Genomic DNA, 25014 nt, shown 5'->3' with positions numbered 1-25014 from the left:
CCTCTGGTGTGGACTCTTTTCTCAGAAACATCTGCATCTTCACCTGGAAGCCAAATTAGTTGCAAATATGGTGTGTTGAAGCCAAAACTGTCATTACAGAAGACAAATAGTTTCATTATTCACAGAGAAAGATGGGCAACTTGGACTGAGACTGTTCCATGAAAACATTTTGTGGAAAATATGAAGCTGTTAGTTTCAATGCAATTGCACAACCTGGACTCAGAACTGACCCAACTTTCTTTTTGTCTGACTGTAAGGTGGTCATCGACATCTGTAGACAACAGCATGATTTCATTAGACTGCAAGGAAATAAAGACCAATTTCAGTTTGGCCGGTAGAAAGCTGTGGACACGAGGCTCCAGATATGTATCCAAGGTCATTAAAGTGTCTAGACTGTCATTGAATGTGGTTTCTAAGTTTGTTTATGGACCAAAATAATAATTTTGCTGGACTCAGTGATTCAAGTCACTTTCATAGGGAGCTCCACAAAATGTGCCTGAACAGGTAGCTGGCTGCAGCAATGATCCCCACCAACTAACAAAAACACAAAATGAAGTGTGCGGTTGTGATGTATGGAGCAGAGGAGAGTGCAAGGAGGACAGTGAGATCTTCTGAAATATCTAGCAGTGAGGTGCTGACAGCCTGTGAGCCATCTGTAATTTGGCAACAGGTGTAGAAGCTAAGATGGATCAGTGTAAAGGTCAGAGATGTGAAAAGTCAGTGGAAACATAGCACTTCATTAATGACAGGTCAAACATGGCAGCAGTTGAATTCAGCTATAATAAACCTAAAATGATGTTTCACTGTTGTACTCTTTATTGACCTCTACAACAAATTATTCTCAGTATAAATATTAAAAACTAATTTTTACCTGCCTTTCATTGCTTATAGCCTCTGTATTTCAAAAAAAGGTCTACTGTGTCTGTTTACCAGGAGATCTTTGTAACTGCAGCATTTTCAGCCAAAAAAGAAGAAGAGTTACAAGCCCCAAAGTGTTGGAGAGAAATCACAGCTTTTTGAATGTTTTGTTGATGTTGAAGCTAAATGCTGACTGGATCACTGTGATAGCCAGTTTTGGTAACTGACTGTTTTGGGTAATGGAGCCCAACCCAACTGAACATTGCTGTATACCTAAAAGAACTTTGTGTGATTTGAATGAACTTCTAATGAACTCTGAGAAGTAAATCACATCGCTCTTAGGAGGCTTCGTCCTCTCAGCATGAAAGAATCTGTTGTTAACTTGAATAAAACACAATGGAGTCGTGATATATTAACTTTTAGAAGTTTGGTTTTAGGTCTATCAGGGTCTTTCCAAACTCATGAAACATGACATATTGTTCATCCCTCATATGGTGCATCCTACGCATTGATACGTGGCTGAGACATGCATTAATCACCAAACATTTACTCCCTGTTGAGGTCTAAGGAATCAATGACTGTACATGCTGCTATGTATAAAAAAAAAACTACCAGTAGTAAGAGGTACAGAAAAACTTCAAATACAGTTACACAAAGTGAAAGAATCCTGTCTGGTGAGTGCTGATATTGTCTGTATCTTATCTATGACCTTAAGCCACGCTAGAGGCATATGCTCTTATATCAGTTGGTCCACCACTTTGGTCCAGACTGAAATATCTCAACAAGTGCTGGATGGATTGTCATGAAATTTGTTGCAGATATTAATTCCTCCCTCAGGATAGACTGTTATATTTTTCCTCTAGCCCAAGTCATGATATCACATTTTCACTACACGGTTGTTGTGGGCTAAAGAATAATTACACTTAATGGTTAGTGAGGAGGCAACCAGATGAACTGATAAAAGATCCATAAGGCCTAACATCTGACATCATCATATTATCATATGTGTAATATTAACACAACAGCAATATTTCATTTTGAAATATCATGGTTATTGTCAGCAACATCCCTCATTCGCACTTTTATCTCTATTTTTGGTCTCCACCAAATGCTCCACTGTCTTCACCAGCTACTTGCTAACTGTGTCTGTTCTTTGGTGCTGAGTAGGTAGTGTGTGTGTTTATTTTTTTTTTTCTTTGACAAAAATGAAGCCATGAGAGCAGTGAGAATCTAGACTGTTGTAGATCAAACACAGTATAGTGTAAATGAATTTACTGACCATGTCACCTGACATAGTGAAATTTTATTATTTTTATTTGAAGCTATAATGTCCTCACAGCCGTCTGTGGCCTGTTGTACTCATTTTGGTGAGTGATTAGTAGAGAGCTGGGGAGCTGCTCTGAGTTCACTTTAGACCTGAGGTCACAGTTTGAACCCGGGCAGCAGCCGGTGTGTCCACCTCTTGTCAGACAGCCAAACACTGACATGCTCTGATCACTGCTGAAATACATTTCTGTTAAACATGATGCTTGACCTTCAGATTGTCTCCTTTTTACCACTTTCAAAGAACCATAATTTATAGTGCTACAATGCTTTTAAGGAGCCCAAACCAAAATTGTGTCTGAGTATATTCCAGTGGATCAGACATGGTTTTAAATAATACTTGCAAATATTTCACTGTGTGTGTGTGTGTGTGTGTGTGTGTGTGTAGTGGCGGATTGGTGTGGTTTGACAAGATAAATTACTGAGCAACAGAAGGTCACCTCAGGACACATGCCATTCATTTAACGTGTCTGGATGGATCAACTTCCACCGAATTCTTTAGTGATATCATACATTTATTGTATATATAGGTCATACATTAGGTTGTGTGTTTCCTTGGCTATAATATTATCGCCAAGTCTGGCTCGACAAGTTAAAGCAACAACAGCAGAAGCAGCAGAAGCAGCAGCAGCAGCAGCAGCAGGTGCTCTTGCTCTCGAACAAGCAAACTAATCTTTGAACCCTGTGCAAACTGACAGCAGTATGACCGAGCCATCCACCCACTGTGTGTATGTGTAAGAGCATAGCAGAGTAACCCACCCTGCAAATATTTACCTCAGGTCCAAGTCAGTGCAGAGGGCACTTGGCACGGAGGGGAACAAGTGTATTTCTCACTCTCATTCCACCAGACATGATGAGCTGCAAGTGAATCTAACATTACTGTGACCACATTAAAGGAGAGTTGAGTCATTCGATATTGACAGGGTTCTACTGCTCGTGAATGAAGTACCCAACTAACGAGGAAGCTGCGATGACATTTGTTTAATCAAAGCATAATGTAAAGTACCAATAATTTAACATTGTTATTCCTAATTTGCTTCATTTTATATGAATTTTTGTCCTTGCTTTATTTCCTTATGTTATTATATGTTATGTGACTGTTATATTGTTATCAAATACCATTATATGTAACTATCACCATGTAGTTTTTTTTTGTTCTGTGTTATTAGTGTTATTTAACGGGAATCCAATAAAAATACATAGGTGAACAAAGACAATACACATTTATCTCAATATCCTACTTCCCTCTATCTTCTTTAAACTTTTTGTCTGGTTAAAAAGAGTTGACTCGGCCTGACTTCTCACCCTGCTGCAGTGATGTAGAAGTGTACTGCAGGGCACGTCGGTACACTGTGACCTCACTGTTAGCTGCAGCTACAGGTGCAGCGAGGTCAGTGAGACACTGCTTTCCAGCTTGGTGTTACGTTACCCTTTAAATTTCAGTGTTGTTTAGAGTTAAGGACAGGTGGCAAATTAAAGGACAAAACTAATTAGTGAGTGGAGAAATCGAGTTCAGAGATTTGTAGAGTCTATGCTAAAGCAAACTGAATCTGTTCTGGAGGCTTGTGGTGGCCCACCACCTTACTCGGCCTTTAGCCTTAGCCTTTAATAGCTATCACCTTTGGATGTCACTATTGATCAAATCTTTATTAACTTCATTCTACATTTTGAATGGGTTGAGATGAGGTTATACTGAGACATACTCTGTGCATTTCTGACACCTGTCCCACCGGCGCCGTCACACAACATGACACAGTGAGTCAAGCTCTCCTGCTGGAGTCGGTGTTGCGGTGCATGAAGGGAAGTTTTGAGCTGTAAGCGTAAACTCGATTTGTGTCATATCATGGCACACTTCAGAATGAGCTCAGTCAGTAGTCTATCATGCTGGCAGCCGCAGGAATGCACACAGAGAAAATGAGGACAAGGGGGAAAGACACAGAAAAATCCTGACAGTCTGCCAGAACAGAGAGAAGTGAAGTAACATAATCATTCACAGAGCATAAAGGTGACCTGAAAATTGAGTGCCAAAACCAACTTATATGACCGCAGCTGCGACATGCCCTAAATTTCCCTTTCCCTTCTGCTTTAAATGCAAGTACAAATGATTATTAATGCATTATTCACAAAACAGAGCCCTCTCCCCCAATTTTCTCCACTGATGTGCGTCCTCTCCTTTTGATGATATAACCAAAGTAAAAGGGGAGAAAAGTGAGGCAGTGCAGAAAAGGAGGAGTTCAGAGGATGGCTTTTCTCTTGGGAACACAGAGCTCCCATCCCAAAGGGGATCCTGCACTCTTCTGAAACAGTCTGAATCTTCCTGTCGACCACGCTCCAAACAGCAGCATTTACATATCAGTCATATATCCTCTCTGCCACGGCAACATCAGTGCCAAGATACACACTTGACCTGCTTATGTGCTTATATCCTCTGGCTGGCTTTTCATCAAACAGGTAAATGCAGAGTATTCCTGTACATGTTGCTTCCGTCTTTATCAATAACGTTTTAATTTAAGATTTACATGAAGGCCCAAATCTGAAAAATGTTAACGGCAATCTGAAAAACGACCGGGGAGAATAACCTCAAAATCACCCAGGGATTTCTTTGAACTCTGGGATCCAGATATGGCAGCAGCAACAATTGGATGAGTGTGCTACGGGGAAGATGAAAGGCAGTCAAACTTGTAGACGTAATAAGTGGGCTGAGGCCTTTCATGATTCATACTGAGGTTTCATCTTACCATTCAGTCAAGCTAGTGATCCCAAATGTTGAATAGGCTTATATATATCTCTGGATTCATTGTAAAGCTTAGCAGTGGATGATAGAAAGCCAATTAACTTCCTCTTGCTGTTTTGAGAGGGCACAAAGATGTTTTAAAAAATATAATAATATTGAAATGAGTTCTCTCACAACACATGCACCTTACACAGAGCACGCACCTTACTCAGTTCATATGATATAAAATGTGTCTTTTTTTAAATGTTTTCTGTTAAAGGAATAGTTTTGTGAAATGTGTAGGAGAAGGAGAAGGTTATCTTACAGTTAGCCTGGCTCTGTCCAAAAGTAACAAAATGCACAAAATTTATGTGGGTTATGTGGTGGACTATTTCTGACTGGCACATAACGTCCAGAGATGTAATGTGTTGATTAGTTAGTTTTTACCTGTGCTTGTCGGTGGATTCTGTTGGTTTTGGACTATGATGCTGAGTCAGGCTAGCACCAATTTCCAACTTTCTTAAAGAAATAGTTAGATATTTTGGCACACAATTATTTGCTGAGAAAAAATCAATACATTGGTCCATTATAGTTTAAGGATAGAGCCAGTAGTCAGTTAGGTTAGCATAAAGACAGGAAACAGGGCAAATCAGTTGGTCCTGTTACTGGCACCAGCTGAGAAATAGCTCAGTGTAACCACTTGTGAAACCTTAACTTGCGGTTTTAATACTTAGGTATTTGCACAAGTCAAACAAATGAAACATAAGATGTTAACTAGTGAGCTAAAGGTGTTGGTGGGCTGACCACCTTTGGACAAAGCCAGGCTAGCTGTGCTAAACGAAGCCTGGCTCTGTCCAAAGGTACAAAAACGACAAAATATAAAAACATCAAATTAACAGTTTTACGGGGATGATGTGTTTCCGGTTTTTACATGGATTTAAAAAAAATAAAACAAAAACATATTTACATTAATTGGGGAACTTTAGAGGTGTTGGTAGGCAGATTTTGTTAGCTTTGGGAAGAGCCATGCTAAGCTAACCAGCTGCAGGCTGTAGCTTAATACTGTATGGGAGTGTTATTACTCTTTTAATCAAACTCTCTAAAACAAATTAGCTTTCAAAATGTTAAACCATTGCATTGTAATAATGTTTCCATTTGATAAGGAGTGCTTAAAAAGCACAGTTGAAATCTTAATCTAATAACAGAAGGGGAAAACATTTCCTGTCACACCAGACCTGTTTTTCCAAAAGCATCTGTTTTTTTTGTAAAATTAAGTTGATTATTGCACACTAATCCTACTGATGTCACAGCTCATGTTTCTCTGGAGTGTGCATATGCCCAGTGAGAGGGATGTCAGCAATAAATAGATTAAAGTGTGTAATGGCCCAATGACCACCCATGCACCACTCTACCATGCACGGGTGATTCACTTGTTTTAAAAAAAAAAAAAAAAAGGCTGCAGCTGTTGGGGCTTACTTAAGTTCAGATTTTAGTGTATTCTGGAGATGTGTGTACATATATTTATGTGTGTGTGTATCTAAGTATATGGGAAAGAGAAAGAGAGAGAGAAAAAAAGACACCACACTGTATAAAACTGCATATTTAAATGTAGGCATGAGTGTAAATGTGTGTATGAATAGAAACCTGTGTATGCTTTATGCATGTGTGTGTGTGTGTGTGCCAAGATGTGCATGTGTATTAAGTGTGCATGTGTCTTAATAGCAAGCAGTCACAGGGCTCCTGACGGCTCCATAAAGGAGCCTTTGAATGGCTTGGCTCTGGTAAATTCATAGCAGATGTGAAGGAAAGAATATCCACCCAGGTTGAGTGGCCCTTCACTGTGAAGGCGACAGGAGTCCAATCCAGGGGAGGCAGACGGACGGCAGACAGGAGCCAGGAGAGACACACACACATACACACACACGTTGGGTGAACTCCAATCAGCCAGGAGGGAACTCTGCACGGCACTAAGCAGGAGACAGGAGTTTTTCTTTGAGCCACTCAGGCTTTTAAATCGAAAATAATTCGCCCTTTTATTCCTGAAAGAAAAACTTTGAGTTCCCTGTGTTGCTCTCTGGGCAGGTTTTCCATTCAAGCGTACAAGTTCAGGCCAGGTGTGTGCTTAAGGGATGGCCTCCACATGCTGGATCATGGCTCCTGGTTCCCTCCGGACCCAGGGAGTCTGGAGCGCTCCGAGGCCAGGCTTTATGCCACCTTTCCTGGCTCTGACTGACGCCAGAAGAGGGCTGGGGAGAGACTGGCGCCTCACCGCCAATTAACATCCTCTCACACCGAGAGCATGGCCAGGTAACACATGATAGGCCACACTCTTTCAAGCAAAGAGCTCAGCAGACAGTCAGGTGGGGTGAGACTCATTAACCTATCCATGCGCTGGACATCTGTCAGGGATACAACCCGAGGCAAGTGCTTTTTCAGATGTGAGAGCCAATGGTGGTCACAGGAAGAAAACAAGCCACAAGGTCATCCCACCACAGTATTATAAAACTCTATGTTTTTACAAATATGAAGTAAGATTAATAAAAAATGGTCAGTTAAGAGCTTAAAAGTGTAAGACAAACAAAAGAAAATACATGTAATGCTCCAAGAAAAAGCCCCAAGTGGAGTCAAATGAAACTCATGTAAACAAATAAGCACATTTAAAATGTTCCCTTCAGGCACGCAGCTGGTCACCAATGTTGTTAGAAGTTGAAATTTGGTAGTATGTATGTTGTGATGTTGGGTGAACGAAATTCAGGACAATGTCTAATGCCAACGTAAATCTGACATAAAACAGTGATGACAGCTGACATTTTGCTGACATTGATATTTTGTTGGTTTTAAGTTGTGTCATTAAAATTAACGTCAGTCCGATGTTAGAGTTGTTAGAGTCCGGCATCTTTCTGACGTTACATTGACGTCTGGTTTTAGCTGGGTTGAGCTATTCCTTTGAGCACTGTAACCACAGCCGAAAAAGCAAGGATCCCCATGTAGCATATAAGTGTGATGACAAATAAAAACATAAATAAATAAATTAAGTAACTTAAGTTTTCCTCTGGAGCACATGTAGAAATCTACATTCTTATTATTTGAAAACTTAAACTTGACAAATGTCAGAAAGTTCCCTGCTTTGTGTCAGTAAAACCAGCCCAACCAGCTTTGATTAAAAGAAGCCTGGAACATTTATCATGTGGGGGCATTGAAGCTCATTCACACACTTTTTTTCCCTGCCGCCTTAAGGCAGTTGCAACTGATAGAGGGAAGGTTTAGCTTTATTACCTGTGTTGTTATAAACAAGGTGTGCGTACAATGAGCTTTTTTTAGTTTAAAGTGATTAGGGAATCCATGTGCCAGCTCATAAATGAGGCCCCAGCACATTGTATCCGGAGGCGATTGGTAAACACAGCGTGAGCTCAGTCTCACTTGTAAACTGCTGCTCCGAATGTGACCGCAATGCAAAAGCTGCCGTGGTGTCAGGACTTACTTTAATGAAAATATCTTTACGTTTCAGGGGAGGACCACTACATGGAGACAATTCTCAAGAACATGAAAACCACAGAAAAGAATGGATGAAAGTTTGGATTTGCCTTCCAGTTTTTGTGATTCCTTCCTGTTCTGAGTCAGTTGACGGAGGTGATCTTGCATGCAAGGGTGCTTCTGGAAAACCAGACTCTGGAGAGTAAGCAGATTTTTCTGTAAGCAATACGCCCTCCTCTGTGTGTGGGGGCAACGGGCACTTTGTCTGTAACTCAGGCTGTTCCATCCGACTGCAACTGAAAACAAACAGCAAGAAGGGAAATTTACACCCTGAGCTCCTCCTGAGAGGATAAATTACTCTATATCTCCTGGCTGTACCTCTTCTTCTTCTGTCTCTGCATTTGTTTCTCTATTTTCTTCTCTTTTTTTCCCCTGCCATCTGTCTGTCTCTTCTTCTCTAGTTATACTTTTGTCTATACTACTGTCTTCATTACACACTCAGATGAAGCTCAGGGGATGGACAGAGGGGGGGGTATGCTGGCAGGCATCGCTTTCACTTTTAATTAAAACTTCACACCCAAATAAATGTAGCCGAGTATCACACCCACTCACATCGCCCTATGAAAAGAGCCCGCAGGGGCCAGATGTTTGCCTTAGTGAGGATAAATATCTAAGTGGCAGCTTTCTCTGTAAGGGAATCTGCTCCCTCTGTCGTTTTGTCGGATTAGCTGGGGTAAGGAAAACATGGGGATCGTGTTCCATGCGTTTCCCACTCTCTGGCTGTTCAGCATAAACACCATGAGTTCTTGGCCTCCCTCACATCCGCCTCCTCAGCTCCTCTGCCACTCTCCTCAGCCCCAGGGGTTCCAGCGCAGGGTTTGTTTTAGTAGCACAGCCCCAGAAGAGTGTTTGGTTGTGTTGTGTGTCACACTGGGTGAGTGTTTGATTATGTTGAGTGTTACACAGTATGGGTGTGCATGAGCAGAGAGGCGGGGGACGCTATTCCCTCTCTGCTTTGTCCTCTGCTGCACAGCTTTAGTCTTTGCAGGACACTTCACACTGGAGCTGTGGATGAATTCATGTAGCTGCTGCTGAGAGAGGGACCTGTGGGCTGTGAGGGTCTCATAGCTGTGTGCACAGAAAGATGAATGAGTAAAGGCTCCTTGCACATACATAACCAGAAAGGAGGGATGAATCAAGGACAGCTGAGTGGGCTCAAATTGTTATTAATCATATTTATGGCTTAATCTGTATTTAGTGGCTCACACAGTGCAATTTATTTCCTCCTAAAGGATAAAGCTGGTGATATTCTATATTTTCCTTATTACAAAAAGACCGAAAACTAACAAAGTATTATCAGTGTATCCTAAGCCTGATATATATTATTCATCTGTGACATAGATCTCATTATGATAAATGCAGGCACTGTAGTTCAAGGCAGTTCAACATACACACTGTCTTACTTCTATAAATATTCATCAGCACACTAAATGAATATTAATCCACAGCTGAAAATAGTCCCCAACAAATGCACTATTCACTCCTACGGTGCCCAGTTTCAAGAAATAATGTAGCGTATTTTAAAAATTATTATATATTTGTGACAAAGATTTGATATCTTCTGTAGGAATGTACGGCCTCTGCACTGAGAGCCACAAACATAGCTGAGAAGTATGAAGAGATGGACTTACAGGTTGTTGGTTTTGGCCTAAGAAATCAGACTATCACCAGCATTATTCTTTCAAGCTAACAAATCATCATGGATGATAAAACATGTGGACTTTGTCAGGGGGAATTTTTGTTGGAAATTAACGATGCACACTTTTCTAATGAGTAAGGCCTGTTTAGCCCTGTTTGGCTGTGTTGTGGAAACCAGGCTGTAGCATGGAGCACCTGGCCCAGTTGGGTTCTGGTTTGGGGCTACAGACTGGCCCCACTAATAGGCACTTGAGCCCCCCTGCATTCGCCTAGTACCATGTTCCACTTAATGAGGCTCTACCCTGGGCTGTAAACAAGCCCAGAAACAACCCCAAAACACACACAGGAAATGTCTCATGACCAGAACAACACAAGGATCCTGCCAGCTCATGCATGATGGGGTGTGAACAGGAAGGCTGATCCTTGCAGGTTTTCTCCCTCTCTGCTCCACAAGCAGTTATTATCCTGAGGGAAAGGGCCGCATGTGGTACTGCTGCTCTAGCTCTTGCTCTGCGTGCCAAATCCTCACCGGCCGCCAAGATCATCACAGACCGCTGCCTTGCTCCTTTTCCACAGCCTACAGTTACAGTATGTACACAAACCACAGTTTATTCAGCACTGTGTTGGACCTGGCATGTCAGCTTTGACACGCCACAATAGGAACAATGTCTGCTTCTACACAAAGAGTATCTCTCATGCAACAAGGTTTTTATTTTACTTGTAGGGGGGCTGAGACCTTGACAAAAGGTCCAGTGTTAGAGTGAGTGTGGCCCCAGCTGGTTTCCTTTACAACACAGACTGGCTAATGTACAGTGATCAGCTTGAGTCAACAGTCTTGGCCAGAAAAGGAGCTTAATTGATGAAAAAATACAAACAACCCTGGACAGCCTCACCAGCTACTTGCATAATGTGCAAAAATATAAATGTGAGTTAATTAACGAGTTCATTTGCAGGAACCGAGAACAGAAACCAGGACTAAAGAATAGTTTCCACTTTTCCACTGGTGTTACGATGGGTACCCCCCCATCCCCATAACTGCACACACACTTGCGTGTACCAAACACACGCACAGCTTCTCCCTAATTAGCCAATTACACCCCCACCCCCCTCATACAAACTCTTGAGGTGCTTCACAAAGGACTTTTATACCTTTAGACAGTCTGGTTGAGTAAAATCACTCCTCTGTTTGAGACTGCTACATGTGTCCCACTCACTCACTCACTCACTCACTCACTCACTCACTCACTCACTCACTCTTGTCTATTGCATGTTCAAGAGTATTAATTGTTAGCTTTAAAGGAATACTTTGGCATTTTGGGAAAAAATTTCTTGCAGAGCGTTAGATGAAAAGATTAGAATACCACTCCCATGTCTCTACAGTAAGTATGAAGCTATAGTCGGTTAGCTTAGCTCAGCATAAAGACTGGAAACAGAGGGAAACAGCTAGCCTGGCTATGTCCAAAGGCAACAATACGTTTCCAGTCTTTATGCTAAGCTAAGCTAAACAGCTGCTGGCTTGCTGTATTGACATGAGAGTGGTATCAATATTCTCATCCAATTCTCTGTAAGAAAAAGAAAAAGTCTAATATCTTTCCTCACATACAGGTATTGTCTTTATCCGTCTTTGCACATGTTAAATGATGAAAAGCAGCTATACTACATGTGATTACAGGCAGCACCAGAGCCAGCAGTGCTAGAGTGCCAAGTTTGCAGAGCGCACATCATCTGGAAACTTCACAAATCAAGACAGTCAATATGAAACAACCAAGTTTAAAGAAGAGGAAAAAACGCAGACAAGAACAAACTTCAAAACTCCAAATCAAAGAGTGTGAAATGCAGCAGAGAATAGCAGATCCTTACCCCAAGCCCAGAGGCCGGGATGGGAGGGAGGGGATCAGTGCGTGTGTGTGTGTGTGGGGGGGGTCTGCCTCCTCTCTCAGAACACAGAGCCGAGGGGTGAGCCTTTGATGGCGGAGCGTGACATGAGCACATTTAGGATGGGGGTGCAGCAGTGGCAGTGTGACAGCAGACGCACTTGCTGCCAGACGACTGAGCCCCGGATCTGCACAGTTCTGATCCACTTTGGTACCTGTTGACAGACAATTTGCGTCGAAATTGTGACTCACGTCAGCTGTCCTGCGCTCTCTCTGAGCCACTGGGGCATTTCCACTTGTTTCAAAAAGCTAGACTCAAGAGTTGAAAGATGCCAAGTTCTCATACCCTAACACTAAAATAATGTTTCCCAGCATTTGCAAAGGGGCACAGATTTGAATGTTGAATCTACCCTGCTGCTGGAGTTGTGTGATTGGTTGATCATCCTTTAGTTATTCAGTCAATGGCACAAACAAAACCTCAGGGGTTTAAAGATGTTCAGGAGGGCCAGAGCAGGTTTCAGGGCCGAGCTTAGACTCACACATCCTGTCCTTTTACACTCCCTCCCTTTAGAGTGTTTCTAAAAGCAGTCCTTGCATGGGTTTGTGTTCTTTGTTGATGCTGTTTTCACTCTTTTTTTTCGTCCTTTGTAACTCCTGCTCCCTCTCTTTTTCTCCAGGGAGAGACTCTTTGGTACAAGAGATTAGAGCGGGTGCTGCCTAGCAACTGAATAAAAATGGCAGCTACAAAAGGGGCGCTCTCACTCTCCAACGTCTGACCTACATAATCCCAAGCCTCTGATCGTGCAACATAACAACATGATGAAAGGCCTGCTGTGATTTAACCCTCAAACAAATACTTGCCATCACTGACCCCCTAGCTCAAAGAGCGATCTCGCCTGCTGCAGAACACCAAAGGGTGACTTCTGAAATCTTGACGGTGCCTAATTAGAAAGGAAGAAGAGGCCGTGAACACTATTGGAAATGAGATGAATGTATTTGAGGAGATGGCAGCAGAGTGGCAAAGGAGATTAACAGTGATCACAGCAATGCTGTTGGCTTCAGAGAGCGAGAGCGAGCGGCGGAACCTCCCTCTGTTCACTGATTCATCTCTCCTTCAGCCACAGGCAGACAGAGCACAGGAATGAGTACAGAGGGATGAGAAAGCTTTACTTCTCTGTCTTCTGCTTATTGATCAAAGGACATGAAAAAACACACGGGGAAAAAAAATACAGCAAAAAGCTGGAAACTTTTTCTTGAAACTTTCTCCTCCTGTGCCATGTTCTTAATATAATCTGAATGGCCCTCAGTCCTTCTTTACCTCATTTGTTGTGCCACAGCTCGTTTTCCTCCATTCTGACCTATCTGCACCTTTGACCTCTTTGACATTTCATTACTCCACTTAATTTGTTCAAAGTATGGACGGTAGGCACATTAGTATCGTTATTTTCTTTAACCGATAACCGATTAAAATTAATTTATTTATACAAATGCACTACTTTGGCTCTAATGCCGCTGCCTGTCTGTAGTCTGTAGTCTCCACTCCGTCGTCTGCAGCACTGTCCCGCCCACAGCACGATCTGATTGGTTATACGTCACGAGTAATAGCCTATCACGCTGAAGGCTGCTGTGTCCACAGACTGGCACGGACGAGAGAAGCGTCGGTTAGTAAGCGGAGCCGTATGTCGAAGGTAAGAGCAGATATCACTGAAGAAGTAATAAACATCACAATCCTCTACACTGAAGTTACAACAACACCGCACTCTGATGAACAAGTTCATCTGTTGGTTCAAGACACACCGAGAGAGGGAGAGAGAGGGAGAGGAGCTAGCGCTAACTGCTACGCTAAAGTAACTAGCACATCTGAATAGCAAGTAAACACCTGCTGAATTAATGAAAGTCGCTAAAAGTAGCAGAGAGCTCTGGGTGCTGGCGCAGAACTACTGTAAGAGTAAATGTACAACAGGTAGTAAGGCTGTGATGAAGAAAACAACATTAACTGTTCAGATAGAGCAGCAATTAATGCTACTAGTAACAGAAACTCTAGAGATGAGATGAGACACTGCTGAAGTCAGCACATGAACCGTCACTAACTACAGTTGCTGCAAAGACATTTTACTACAGTAGAAGTTAAACTACTGTGTAAAAATGTTCTCATTTAAAAGTACGAAGTGAGTCAGTTAAAATGTCTCTGGGTAAAGGTATTACATTTTAAAAGGGGAGGGGTAAAACATTTCTATGGTGGTGATAATAATAACAACATATGATAAAACTAGTAAATTAAAGAGCATCTTTAGGCTGCCAGGTGTGTCAGTTCACAGGTGAGGACAGCACTGAAATCAACCAATTAATTCCAGTCAGACTCTTTGCAGCCTGTGCATACAACTGAGAATTACTAATATACACTCAGTTGTCATCCTCAAAAACTATCGTACAGTTGAATCACCAACTGTCTAAATAAGTTTTAATAAATACTGAACATTATAACCTTCATGATGGAGAATTTACTGCGGTTCATTAGGAACATGTAGATAAAACTGATTTAGTCTAATACAACAGTCCTGCAGTGTGTGTAGTTATATTGTATTATACAGAGGTGTTTCTATTATTTAGCCTGATATAAATGGGGTGGACAAAATAATAGAAACATTTTGACGCCATGGCGAGAGTCCTTATGTTGCAATAATTTTGTGTTGGCATACCAGTTCCAAATATTGGTTATTGTATTTATAGTAAATACATTATGGGCTCATATATTATTAGATTCTATGACTTTAGTTTTAGTTTTCTGTTGCAAAGTCCCATGAAACTGTCACCATTAATGAATTATTTTCTGTGCTGGAAGTGCAGCAGACCAGAGAAGTAGAGGAGGCTGAGGAGGAAACAGGTGCATGGTTTTAGTTGAGGTTTTTTAAAATGACAGTGTGATTAAATGTACACTTTTATGGATTAATTGTTAATTACTAACTTATATGTAATGTAACCATAGTCCACCTATTCTTATGTTAGCTTATAATTTATTAAAACACATGATCATTTTTAAAAAAAGTTTTAGTCTTTGATCTGATACTGCATCATTTTATGTAAATACATTTATAAATGTAAATTCAGATCTTATACGTTAATAAACCATTTGGCTGACAGCATTAAAAAGTCCTCTTTGTGTTGGAGGGGTGGTGGGGTTGTTGCGCCCCTACCAATGTTGAGACCAAACCAACACCCTTGCAATAAGTGCTTTCAGTCATTGTATGAACAAGATCTAGATGTAATCAAAGATCATACATCCTTCTGTAACAAAACGTCAGTCAGTGGTTGAAGAGAGAAAGTCACTCCACTCTTCTAACAGTACATAAAGCCTTTCAATGAAATGCATAAAAAATATTTACTAATTTTCTTATGTTGTCGCTTTGAACTTTGAAGGTAAAAAGTATCAGTGTTGCTCAGAAACTCTATTTTAGTTTTGGATGGAACAAAACTTAACCTATCTTTATTTATTTAATCCACTGTCCTGATGATGCCACCAGCTAAATCCCTGATATGCCACTGCTTATAAGATGCCGTATACCAGTTTTTAATTTGAGGTCAAGGTCGCCCTCCAATGTGCTTTGCTTCTTGTTACTTTACTTGGATGTTTGATCTTCACTGTGCAGAGTGATGTGCAGTCTGTGCAGAGATTGATAAAAAATGGCTGTGTTCACATTCAGCTGCTGAAGGAGGAAAGTTTCTCTGTGCTCACCTAAAATCTGAGTTTAATGTGGATTTATGAGCGTGACTTGTGTGACATGACAGCTAGTTTGGAAGCCAGTTGTGGTTCAGTGTGAAACTTACACACATACACCAAGAGGAGGAGATGTCTTTTGTCTAGTAATTATAGTTTTTAAAAGTTTATTGCTCCAAGTATTATTCCAAGCTCTGGGTATTTTTTTTTAACATGTCTTTAAACATGTCAGAATGAAAGTATTTCTGTTATTTCAAGTTTAAAATCCCCATTTAAGTCCTTTTTGGCTGATGTTTAATTTATACTTCATTCTGATTTAAATTCAAAAGGACATTCCTTCCAGTTCATGTCTCTACCCTCTTTAGATAAAGATGAAAGGGTGACGTCTGGAAATTGAGACAGACGATTTATGTCCTTCAGCTCACATCAAGTCTAGTTACAACATTAGACTACAGTGTATCCACTGCAATACATCTCCACTGCAGTGACCGAATGATCAGTCTGTCTTTTACTGAGGCTTAATGTCTTGTTGTTTTCTGTTAGTGACATGAAAATGTATTGTTTCCAACAGAAATGTACTTTTTTCTTTTAATGAAATCTTATTCTTTAATCATATTCTTTAATCTAGTGCAACAATTTGCCTTATTTGCCAGCCTTGCTTTGATATAGTGACACTCGAAATGATAAATAATACCAGTAACAGTTGGCATTATGTCAGCCCAAGATGAAAGATGAATCCTGACAAAATGGAGAGGAGATATGGAGAGGAAGAAGGTTTGGGGTTTATCTAGCTGCATATAAACTCCTGATAAGTGTGTTGCTGTTGATTAGATAACATGCAATAAAAACCTTTAAGTATTTCCTCTGCAGTGCTGCCGAAATTCCAAAACAGTGAACAACCCTCTGTACTCCACAACAGACATTTAATCTCTCGGCCTGTGTGCTTTCATTTCACTGACGTGATAAATGCTGCAGAAAAATGTCAGCTGCTGCATCTCTTCAGCCACTTCAGCCACTTGACACTGTATCCTCATTTCAGCAAAAAAGTCACTGCAAAGCCAAATTCTCTCAAACTCACCCTCAGTGTTTTTACCTCTGGAGCGGATTCTTCTCAGAGGTCATTGTGTAAATGTTTATGTCTGCGTGATGATACGGGTCAGCATGCTTTCTGTGCAACTGTGTGTGTGATTTAATGTGTGTTTGTGCCTTGTTCTAACAGGCGGGAGAGCAGCAGGGTACTACTGGCTGTCTGATTGGAGTCCGGTTGCGAGGAGTGCTGAGCTGTGTGAACTCTGGTGCTCTCTGACTGCTGCATTTTCATGGAAAGCATCTCTTTGGGGGCCTGCAGGTTTTCAATACGCTCATTTACACATCAAAACAGCACAGGAAAGGGATAGTGCTCAAGGGGGGTGAGGGACTGCAGAAGGAGGGAGGGAAGGGTAATGAAGGATGCTTTATTTTCTCTTTTTTCCCCCTCAGGGGTGGGCAGGGGTTTAAGTCTATGAGGGAGGCGCATTGATGCCATAATGATCGCCTTTAATCAGACCCATGACCAGATGGAGGGATTTCTCCTCAGCAGACAAAAACATGGTGTCAGCATCCAAAGCGGGATAACCGCTGAGGTGTTTTTACGCCTTTTTACAAAAAACAAATTGTACAAATCCTGGATAAATAGACCTGTTCTGTGGTGCTTTAGAATCAACAAATACACTGTTAGGCTCACAGTAGTCAACACAATGAAATATTCCTGAGAAACCTATGAGGAAAAGTGTTGCCTTTTCTGGGAGTAGTCTCACTTTTGGCCCAGACAAACTCGCTGCTCAGTGCGACTGACTCTGACACTATTTAACCTCCTGAGCCAGAGGAGAAGAAAAACAGCGTGGAGACTCAGCCAAACTAAATCTTTCAAACGAGACCGAGCTTACTTACCCCTGAAATTGGACATTACTGGAAGATGGGGTGGGGTCTTCCTCAAAACAAGCTTGGTGTTGATTGGCTGGCGCTGCTCCATCACTGCAGCCCTCAGGTGTGTGTGTGTGTGTGTGTAAAGGGAAGGTGTTCCCGGCAGCCACATCTCTGGCGCCAAAGGAACCACAGCTCAAACAAACTATGTTTTTGGAATGAACCTTTCTTTCTTGCCTCTATCTGAAGCACTGTGCCGTGTGATTCCTTTCCTCAGCGAGAGAGAGAAGCTAAAAATAGCTGTCAGTGACCTGGAAATGTAGCGATAGAATTCATATTTGTGGAAAAGGAAACAGAGCTAAGACATCCTGTTGCTGCTATACCAAGTCGTTTCTGTTGACCTTTGTAATTTTTTAAAAACCTGTCTTAGTCATATTCAGCAATAAATGGAAAAATTAGAAACAGAAATGCAGGAAAGGAAAGAAGATGTAGAACGAAATGCTGAGAGGGGAAAAAAAAAAGAGGTTTAAACAAAGGCACTGCTGCAGAAGACAAACTTGCCCTCTTGTCTACCCCCATGTCCTTAACCCTCTGCAGCTACCTCCTTCCTATCTAATCAGTGCAGCTCAGGGCAGGTGGGACAAGCTGGTTTGTGTCTCACACAGCAAGTGTTTGGCCTCTCTGGGTCATGTCACTGGAGTGTAAACTGGGGAGGAAGCACGCGCCCCCATTCAGGCACCCATGAACTGGAACATGTGGCTGAAACACCACCAGCCGAGTCTCTGGCTGCGAGCGCGCTCCAAGCAAAACAGCCCTTTTTTTTTTTTTTTTTTTTTTTTTTTTTAATAGTTAAACGTGATCCACACAGTGTCAGAGTCCAGGACTCGCAAGCGCCTGCCTGCCAAGCCACGGACAGCGTCTGCAATGACTGAGTAATGAAAACAACAAAGGGGAGGATGTTGGTAGTTAACCCACATCTTGTTCTGTAGAAGGAAGGAATAAGTAATTGAAGTTAACTCAGGCGTTGCACAGATCCACACAACACTGCACTGAGTGGAAATGTGGTTAATTTACTACAGAGACACAGTGCATCTTTGATTTAAACTGGTGTGTGTTTAGTAAATGAACACTAAAGTCTGCGTGGAACAAGCTGTAGTACATGAGTCTTATTTTAACTCTGCTGGAATGCAAATGGTGGAAAAATGAAAACACAACAACTTTTAACCTCTGGAGATGTCAGTGAGCACACGCCTGGTTCACACTGCTGAGGTTCCAGTAACGTAATGAAAACAAGCTCCTGGTCATCACAGTTTTTCCATGCTATCACTCCCATGTGTTGCTGCTTCTGCTGCTGGTGGTGACACAGCGCACAATTACACACAGACATAATAAACAATCGATTCCACTGCTGTCAAACACTGTAATTTCCACTGTGTTTTGCTGTGAAATGACTTGCTGTGTGTGGCTTCAATTTACGTTGGCACTTAAAATGTTAAAGTCCTGTAATGTAAAAGCTATTTATTTTCACTTTTTTATAGACCATCTGAGAACACGGTGGCTCTTGTGCGTAATAAAATGGACTTTATTACTGAAAAGTTAGTTGCAAGACTAAGTTTTGAAAATAATGTTATGCATACTTTTTCTGTGAATCAGTCAGTTTTTACCTAATGGTAGTTTCTGCAGGATTTACGGTGCATTGTTTCTTTAGCCAAACAAAAAGCCTTGCAGTGTAACAAATTCAAACGCCTAAATATGGAAATTTTGATCTTTCGTGACCTGGAATTCCCTTAATTCATATCAAAATACAGCTTCCAAGAGCCACAAACCACATAGAAACTTAAATATTAAGTTAATAATCCATCTACTCAATGAACAACCACAATTCTGAGTGCCTCTGCTAAACTTAAATCTGTCAGTGAAACCATGCAATAAGGCTGAAATCCACTTCATATTTGTCCTCTCAGATCAAAGTGCTGAGTGTTTGCTCGGGGATCAAATGGAGCAGCAAGAGGGCAACAACAGTGATTCTGTGGAAGGATTAAAACACCCATTAATTAAATATATTCCTCCGCAAACTGCTCCTGAATTTTAAGACCATGATGCAAACGTTAATACTTGCCACGGTTTGTCACTCTATTCATCAGTGATTCTCTCTGAGGATTATTGTTGGGGACGCCTCTAGGGTGTGTAGCTTAAACTTGGAAAACAACACATTTGGCGGGGAGTCCCGCTGTCGAATAAAAAAAATGTGAATCTCTGGAGAAGAATGGCAGGGAAATCAGGGAAAATGAGACTGAAATGAACAATCACTTGTGACTATTAAATCTCTGTTTAAGGACGGTTGAAGTTATTAAATATTCATTATAGGACAATGTGAGACAGTTACCAAAATGACAATGACACCAGGCAGTGAGAAAGTTGAACATGAATTCCACTAATTTATTTTCCTCCAAAAAGGCCAGAGTTCTTATAAAAGGCACTTCATTTCCCTTGACCTTTTAATAAATGCATCTAAACAACAAAACTGATAAGAGCCAAGGTTAACTTTAAATTAAATATATTTACAATAAATAAAACATTTATACAGATTTATACAGCTAATCATGCCACTTTCAGGGAGGAGGATAGACTAATATTTCCCAAGATGCCTCCCATATAACAGTCTTTTTTTTTTGCTTCGCAAACACTGGGCATGTCTACTGCACAGAACACTATGAACAGAAAAATATGGGTAACAATACTGAACATTTCCCTTTATGCACTGAATACTGTTTATAGCTAGTTTCTCATAGTGATGCCTGTACCTGTGTGTCCCTTGGCAGCAGCAGAGGAGTAACTGACAGTTCTATTCAACCACTCTTCTTCTTATAAAGTCTTTTAGCAGCTCCTTACACAGGGTGTGTGTGTGTGCGTGTGTGTGTGTGTGAGAGAGAGAGAGTGTGTGTACTTGCGTTTGGCAGTGTGAATGTGTGTGTCCATGCATGCTCCCTCTCAGACGTGTGTGGGGTTGTCTGAGTGCAGGTCAGTCTTAGCCGTGTGCAGAACCACAGCAGGAGATTTGTAGTGGCAGTGTGTGCTGCCGCAGCTCACACCGCTGCACGGTTTCCTACTACTAGTCCTGTCCGTCAGCTTCCTGCTGCACAAGCCCTGCCAGGTCTGCAGGGTCTTAGAGCTCCAAACCCACACCCCGCTGGTGATGCCCACCACCAGCGACATGAAGATCTTCAGCATGAACACGGCCACAGTGGGCACGGACGTCTGCAGCGAGCAGTCGCTGCTGTGGCTATTGAACGAGCCGCACTTCATCTGCAGCCCCCTCAGCTTCCAGTAGTCCATGTTGAGCCTCTCGTAGAAGTAGCAGACTATGACGCAGGTGGCCGGCACCGTGTAGAGGATGGAGTAGATGCCGATTTTCACCATGAGCTTCTCCAGCTTTTCTGTGTTGGTGCCCTCCGTCTTCATCACCTTGCGGATATGGAAGAGAGCCACGAAGCCTGTGAGGATGAAGGAGGTGCCGATGATCAGGTAGCAGGAGAGAGGGATGAGGACGAAGCCGGTGAGCGCCCCAGAGTCCATGCTGCCTACATAGCACAGCCCTGTCAGTTCGTCCCCAGCCACCTTCCTCATCGTGAGGATGAGGATTGTCTTTAGAGCAGGGATGCCCCAAGCAGCCATGTGGAAGTAGTTGCTATGGGCTTCAATGGCCTCATGGCCCCACTTCTTGCCTGCAGCCAGGAACCAGGTGAGGGTGAGGATGACCCACCAGATAGAGGAGGCCATGCCAAAGTAGTAGAGGATGAGGAAGACAATGGTGCAGCCTGTAGACTCCAGCCCCTCCTGGATAATGTACAGCTCACCGTGCTCCCGGTCGCAGGCTATGTTCTCAGCGCCAGCCACCGAGCGGATGATGAAGGCCACAGAGTAGACATTGTAGCACATGGAGAGGAAGATGATGGGCCTCTCTGGATACTGGAAGCGGTGAGGCTCCAGAAGGAAGGTCAGGACAGTGAAGGCAGTGGAGACGAAGCAGAGGATGGACCACACTGTCATCCAAATGAAGGCAAAGTCCTTATCCTGTCTGGACCAGAAGACGTCTACAGCAGGGGAGCAGCGTGGTGCACAAGACTGGCTCTTCTCCACAAACTGGAACTTGTCTGGGTTCTCACAGGAGCCCATGCTGCCCGGTGAGCGGCCAGTACTGGTGCCCGTTTGCCTGGGCCGAGGGGGCACTGGAAGCATGCCTTCACCTTTCTTGCCCTCTGTCCTGGTTTCGTTCTCGGGGGCCTCCATGCACAGAGCGTTGGGGTCGTTTCTGGTGGGCAGCTTGGAGCAGTCGAGGGAGTCCGGCCAGGTGTAGCTGAACTTCTTCATGATGGGAGCACACCTCTCCCTGGCCTGCTCACACATGGGTCTGCAGGCGGGGATGGAGGTCGACACTTTGTCCGTGCACATGGGGGCGTAGAGGGAGCAGAGGAAGAAGCGGAGGTGCACATCACAGCCGTAAGCCACCAGAGGGGAAAACTCGTTCAGCTTGATGGCAGCCTCCTTCTGGTCGTCGTGGTCCATGAAGTTGGGCATCCGGGTCAGGTTGTAGCCGATACCCTCGCACATGGGGATCACGATGGGCTCGCACTTGGCCGGTTTGCCTCGCTCCAGGTCGTAGGAGCCTATCTCAAAGCTGGAGCCAGATATCACCAGCAGACACCACAGGAAAATCACCACCTTTAACGGACAACCGTCCATGCTCATTCTTTTAGAGAAAACTGAGGTCTGTGTTTTAAAAACAACCATGAAAAACAGGTAAAAAACACTGGGTCGGTTACTGAGAGAGCCCCGCTATTTCCCCATGGCGAAGGCAGGTCCAAATTTTGCCTTTACCGTCACCGCTCCGTTAGAAAAACACTCAAAAAAAACAGCTGCACACAGACACTGGCACACTGTCTGATGATTTAGCGTTGAATTAAAACGATTAATCCCACAGACAGGCGAGATGAAGGTCCGTAACTACAACGTGACAGTCGGAAACTTTGACAAACAATGGAGGAAAATCATCAAAAGCAAACACCGAGAGCTGAGTGTAAATCCTCAAACCGACCGTCAGTGACCGCGGATAAAAAGCAGATATCAAAGCGGCTGTTTGTGCCGCTTGTAGCGGGTCCAGGGAGCTGTTTAGACGGCCTGTCTGTCTGTCTGTCGGCTCCAGCTCTTCGTCCTCCGCTTTCGGGCTCGACACTGAAGTTTGAGAGCCGCTCAGTGGGACTTCAGTCAAGGAGAGACGGGGAGGAGGGGGCGGGGGTGTGGGGAGTAAGGGGGGGCTCCGAGACGCTCACATTTCAACCGGAGCAGCACACAAGGAAAATTATCAGACAGATGCTGGAGGATGGTCAAATACCTCTGACATTTCTGCCCTGAATAGTACTCTGAGACCGCGTACTAGAGTAAAAGTAGAAACACCACAATGTAAAATATTCAATTACAAGTAAAAGTGCTACATTCATGATTTAAATCAAGACAAATTAGCAGCAAAATGTACCTAAAGTAGTCAAGTGCTGTACACATTTCAATTGTGACTGCACTTTACTTATTTCCATTTCATACATGAGCCTATACTCCACTACTAGGAACATGCTGTACTTTTTACTACATTAGATTTGACAACTGTAGTTACTTTACAAATTAAGAGTTTACTACTTGAACATTGATATCAGTATAATGCTATATTTCTCTGCATAATGGATACTTTTACTTTTGAATATTTTTTGCTAATACCCTACATGTTTACTTAGATAATACTTTGAATACAGGATTTCTAATTAAGTATTTTTATAGTGTGCTATTGGTGCTTACACTGTGAATTCCTCCACCACTGCTCTTTCAGCAGAACAGCTTTACTGACTTATCATTACTCATACAAAGCGGCGGAAGAAGTGATCACATGTTTTGCTAAGGTGAAGTAGAGATATGTAAAAACTACTCCACAACTAAAAGATCCTGCATTCAAAATTATACTTGAGCATTAAGCAGGACCAGATTAACTTGCTACATTTCCCTGGGCAAAAATGAACAGTGGGCCCCAACTCACCCCCCTTACTGTGTGTTCGCCATCTTTTAAATTGATTAAATGCAAAATTTGTGTAAGAATCTACAACATGTAAGCAGGATATCAGCTGTAAAATCTAATGTTAAAACCAGTGAAAAAATTAAGCTTTTCAAAGTGTGCGCTGCAGAGCAAGAGGTGCTGTTGCTACTCAGGTCCTTTACCATTTACTTTTATGTATGAAATTAGATTTTTTTTCATGTATTAAAACTAGGTAAAAATGCAGGTCCTTCAGTGTATAATATTTATTTCAATAAATGACTATGAACTAATTTCTGCACGGTAAATTTGGAGCATTTTGAGGCCATTGCCAAGTATTTATAGTTAAAGTACTCATTATGCACCCCCTGTTGTTGTTTTGTAATATCAGTGGATACTACATACATTCATGCATCAGTAAGTTCCAGATGGACCTAATTTTAACAACTTTATATAGTGTTAGGTAAAATTATATATAGCAATACATAAATAATTATAACCTCATCTTACATTTTTTTTACATAAAATCTTCACATGTAAACTGAAATGCAGTGAAGTATTAAGTAGCATAAAATAGAAGTATATAAATACTGTAGGTAAAAACACCTCTAAATTGTACATACCGTGTTCCAGTAAACATTCTGTTATTTTCCACCTCTGCAGAGGTAGTATAATTAGCATTTTAACGTGTAGTATATTGTTGAGCAGTTAAGTTTACTGTATAATAGTGAAGTACTGAAGAATATTAAAGAGGCAACAACTTTCCCCTCTGGATCCATAATAAGAAATCTTCCACTACAGCTTTGAGTCAAACATTGAGTAATTTATTTTACTCCAGTAGGCTATGACTGGTAAAATCGTAAAATGATAGTCCCATGGGCGTTTTACTGTTGCTGACTCATAATTACTCTTTCACCATTTCTGCTAATGTTTTCATGTGATATAATATGAAACTTTATTGAGCCCTGCAGGTCAGTTCTCTTAAAAGCAAAAAGCTCCTGCAGCTGGTAGGGGTTTCACTGCCTTGCTAACAGGCACTTCAGCGGAGGCAGGTGCCTGAGGGTGGAGCAGCTGAAGAATGGTCTCTCTAAAAACACAGAGATACATGAACACCATGAATCCATAAATAGGGTGATTTGCATTGGCATGATCAAAAAAGACAAAGCAGTGCACAGAATCAGGCATAACATGCAACAAATGAATGCAAGAGGGATTGTACTGAGCAAAGGACTATTGTTTCCATCTAGTGGCTGAATGGGGAGAGCCTGCAGCCCCACAGCTGTTGCACTGAGCATTTGATCTTTTCTCAAACAGGGGTGGAACTCAAGGATTTTGGCCTCTCGCCCTGCAGGACTGAATTGGCTGTCAACTGCATACTATC

At 42.2% G+C, this 25014-nt stretch overlaps 1 protein-coding gene and 1 long non-coding RNA gene across 2 annotated transcripts; one reads left to right on the top strand and one right to left on the bottom strand.

The window, feature by feature from the left end:
* Positions 1-4484: 4484 nt before the first annotated feature.
* LOC130168149 (uncharacterized) lies at positions 4485-16996 on the top strand. The gene is made up of 5 exons (XR_008827389.1): positions 4485-4632; positions 6977-7201; positions 8403-8570; positions 12618-13628; positions 16875-16996. It is a non-coding gene; the product is annotated as an uncharacterized LOC130168149 (long non-coding RNA).
* A 2974-nt stretch (positions 16997-19970) lies between these two features.
* Positions 19971-22809, bottom strand: fzd9b (frizzled class receptor 9b). The gene has a single exon (XM_056374757.1). The coding sequence runs from the start codon at positions 22346-22348 to the stop codon at positions 20549-20551; it is 1800 nt and encodes a 599-aa protein (XP_056230732.1). The 5' UTR covers positions 22349-22809; the 3' UTR covers positions 19971-20548.
* Between the last annotated feature and the right edge of the window lie 2205 nt (positions 22810-25014).

This window comes from Seriola aureovittata, chromosome 4 (genome assembly GCF_021018895.1).
Source record: "Seriola aureovittata isolate HTS-2021-v1 ecotype China chromosome 4, ASM2101889v1, whole genome shotgun sequence".
NCBI classification, from domain to species: Eukaryota; Metazoa; Chordata; class Actinopteri; order Carangiformes; family Carangidae; genus Seriola; species Seriola aureovittata.
The sequence above is the reverse complement of the archived record's forward strand: the minus strand, read 5'-3'. Positions and strand labels throughout refer to the sequence as shown.

Coding starts and splice junctions, on each gene's coding strand:
- fzd9b (XM_056374757.1), bottom strand. CDS start 22,348: ATGGTTGTTTTTAAAACACAGACCTCAGTTTTCTCTAAAAGAATGAGC.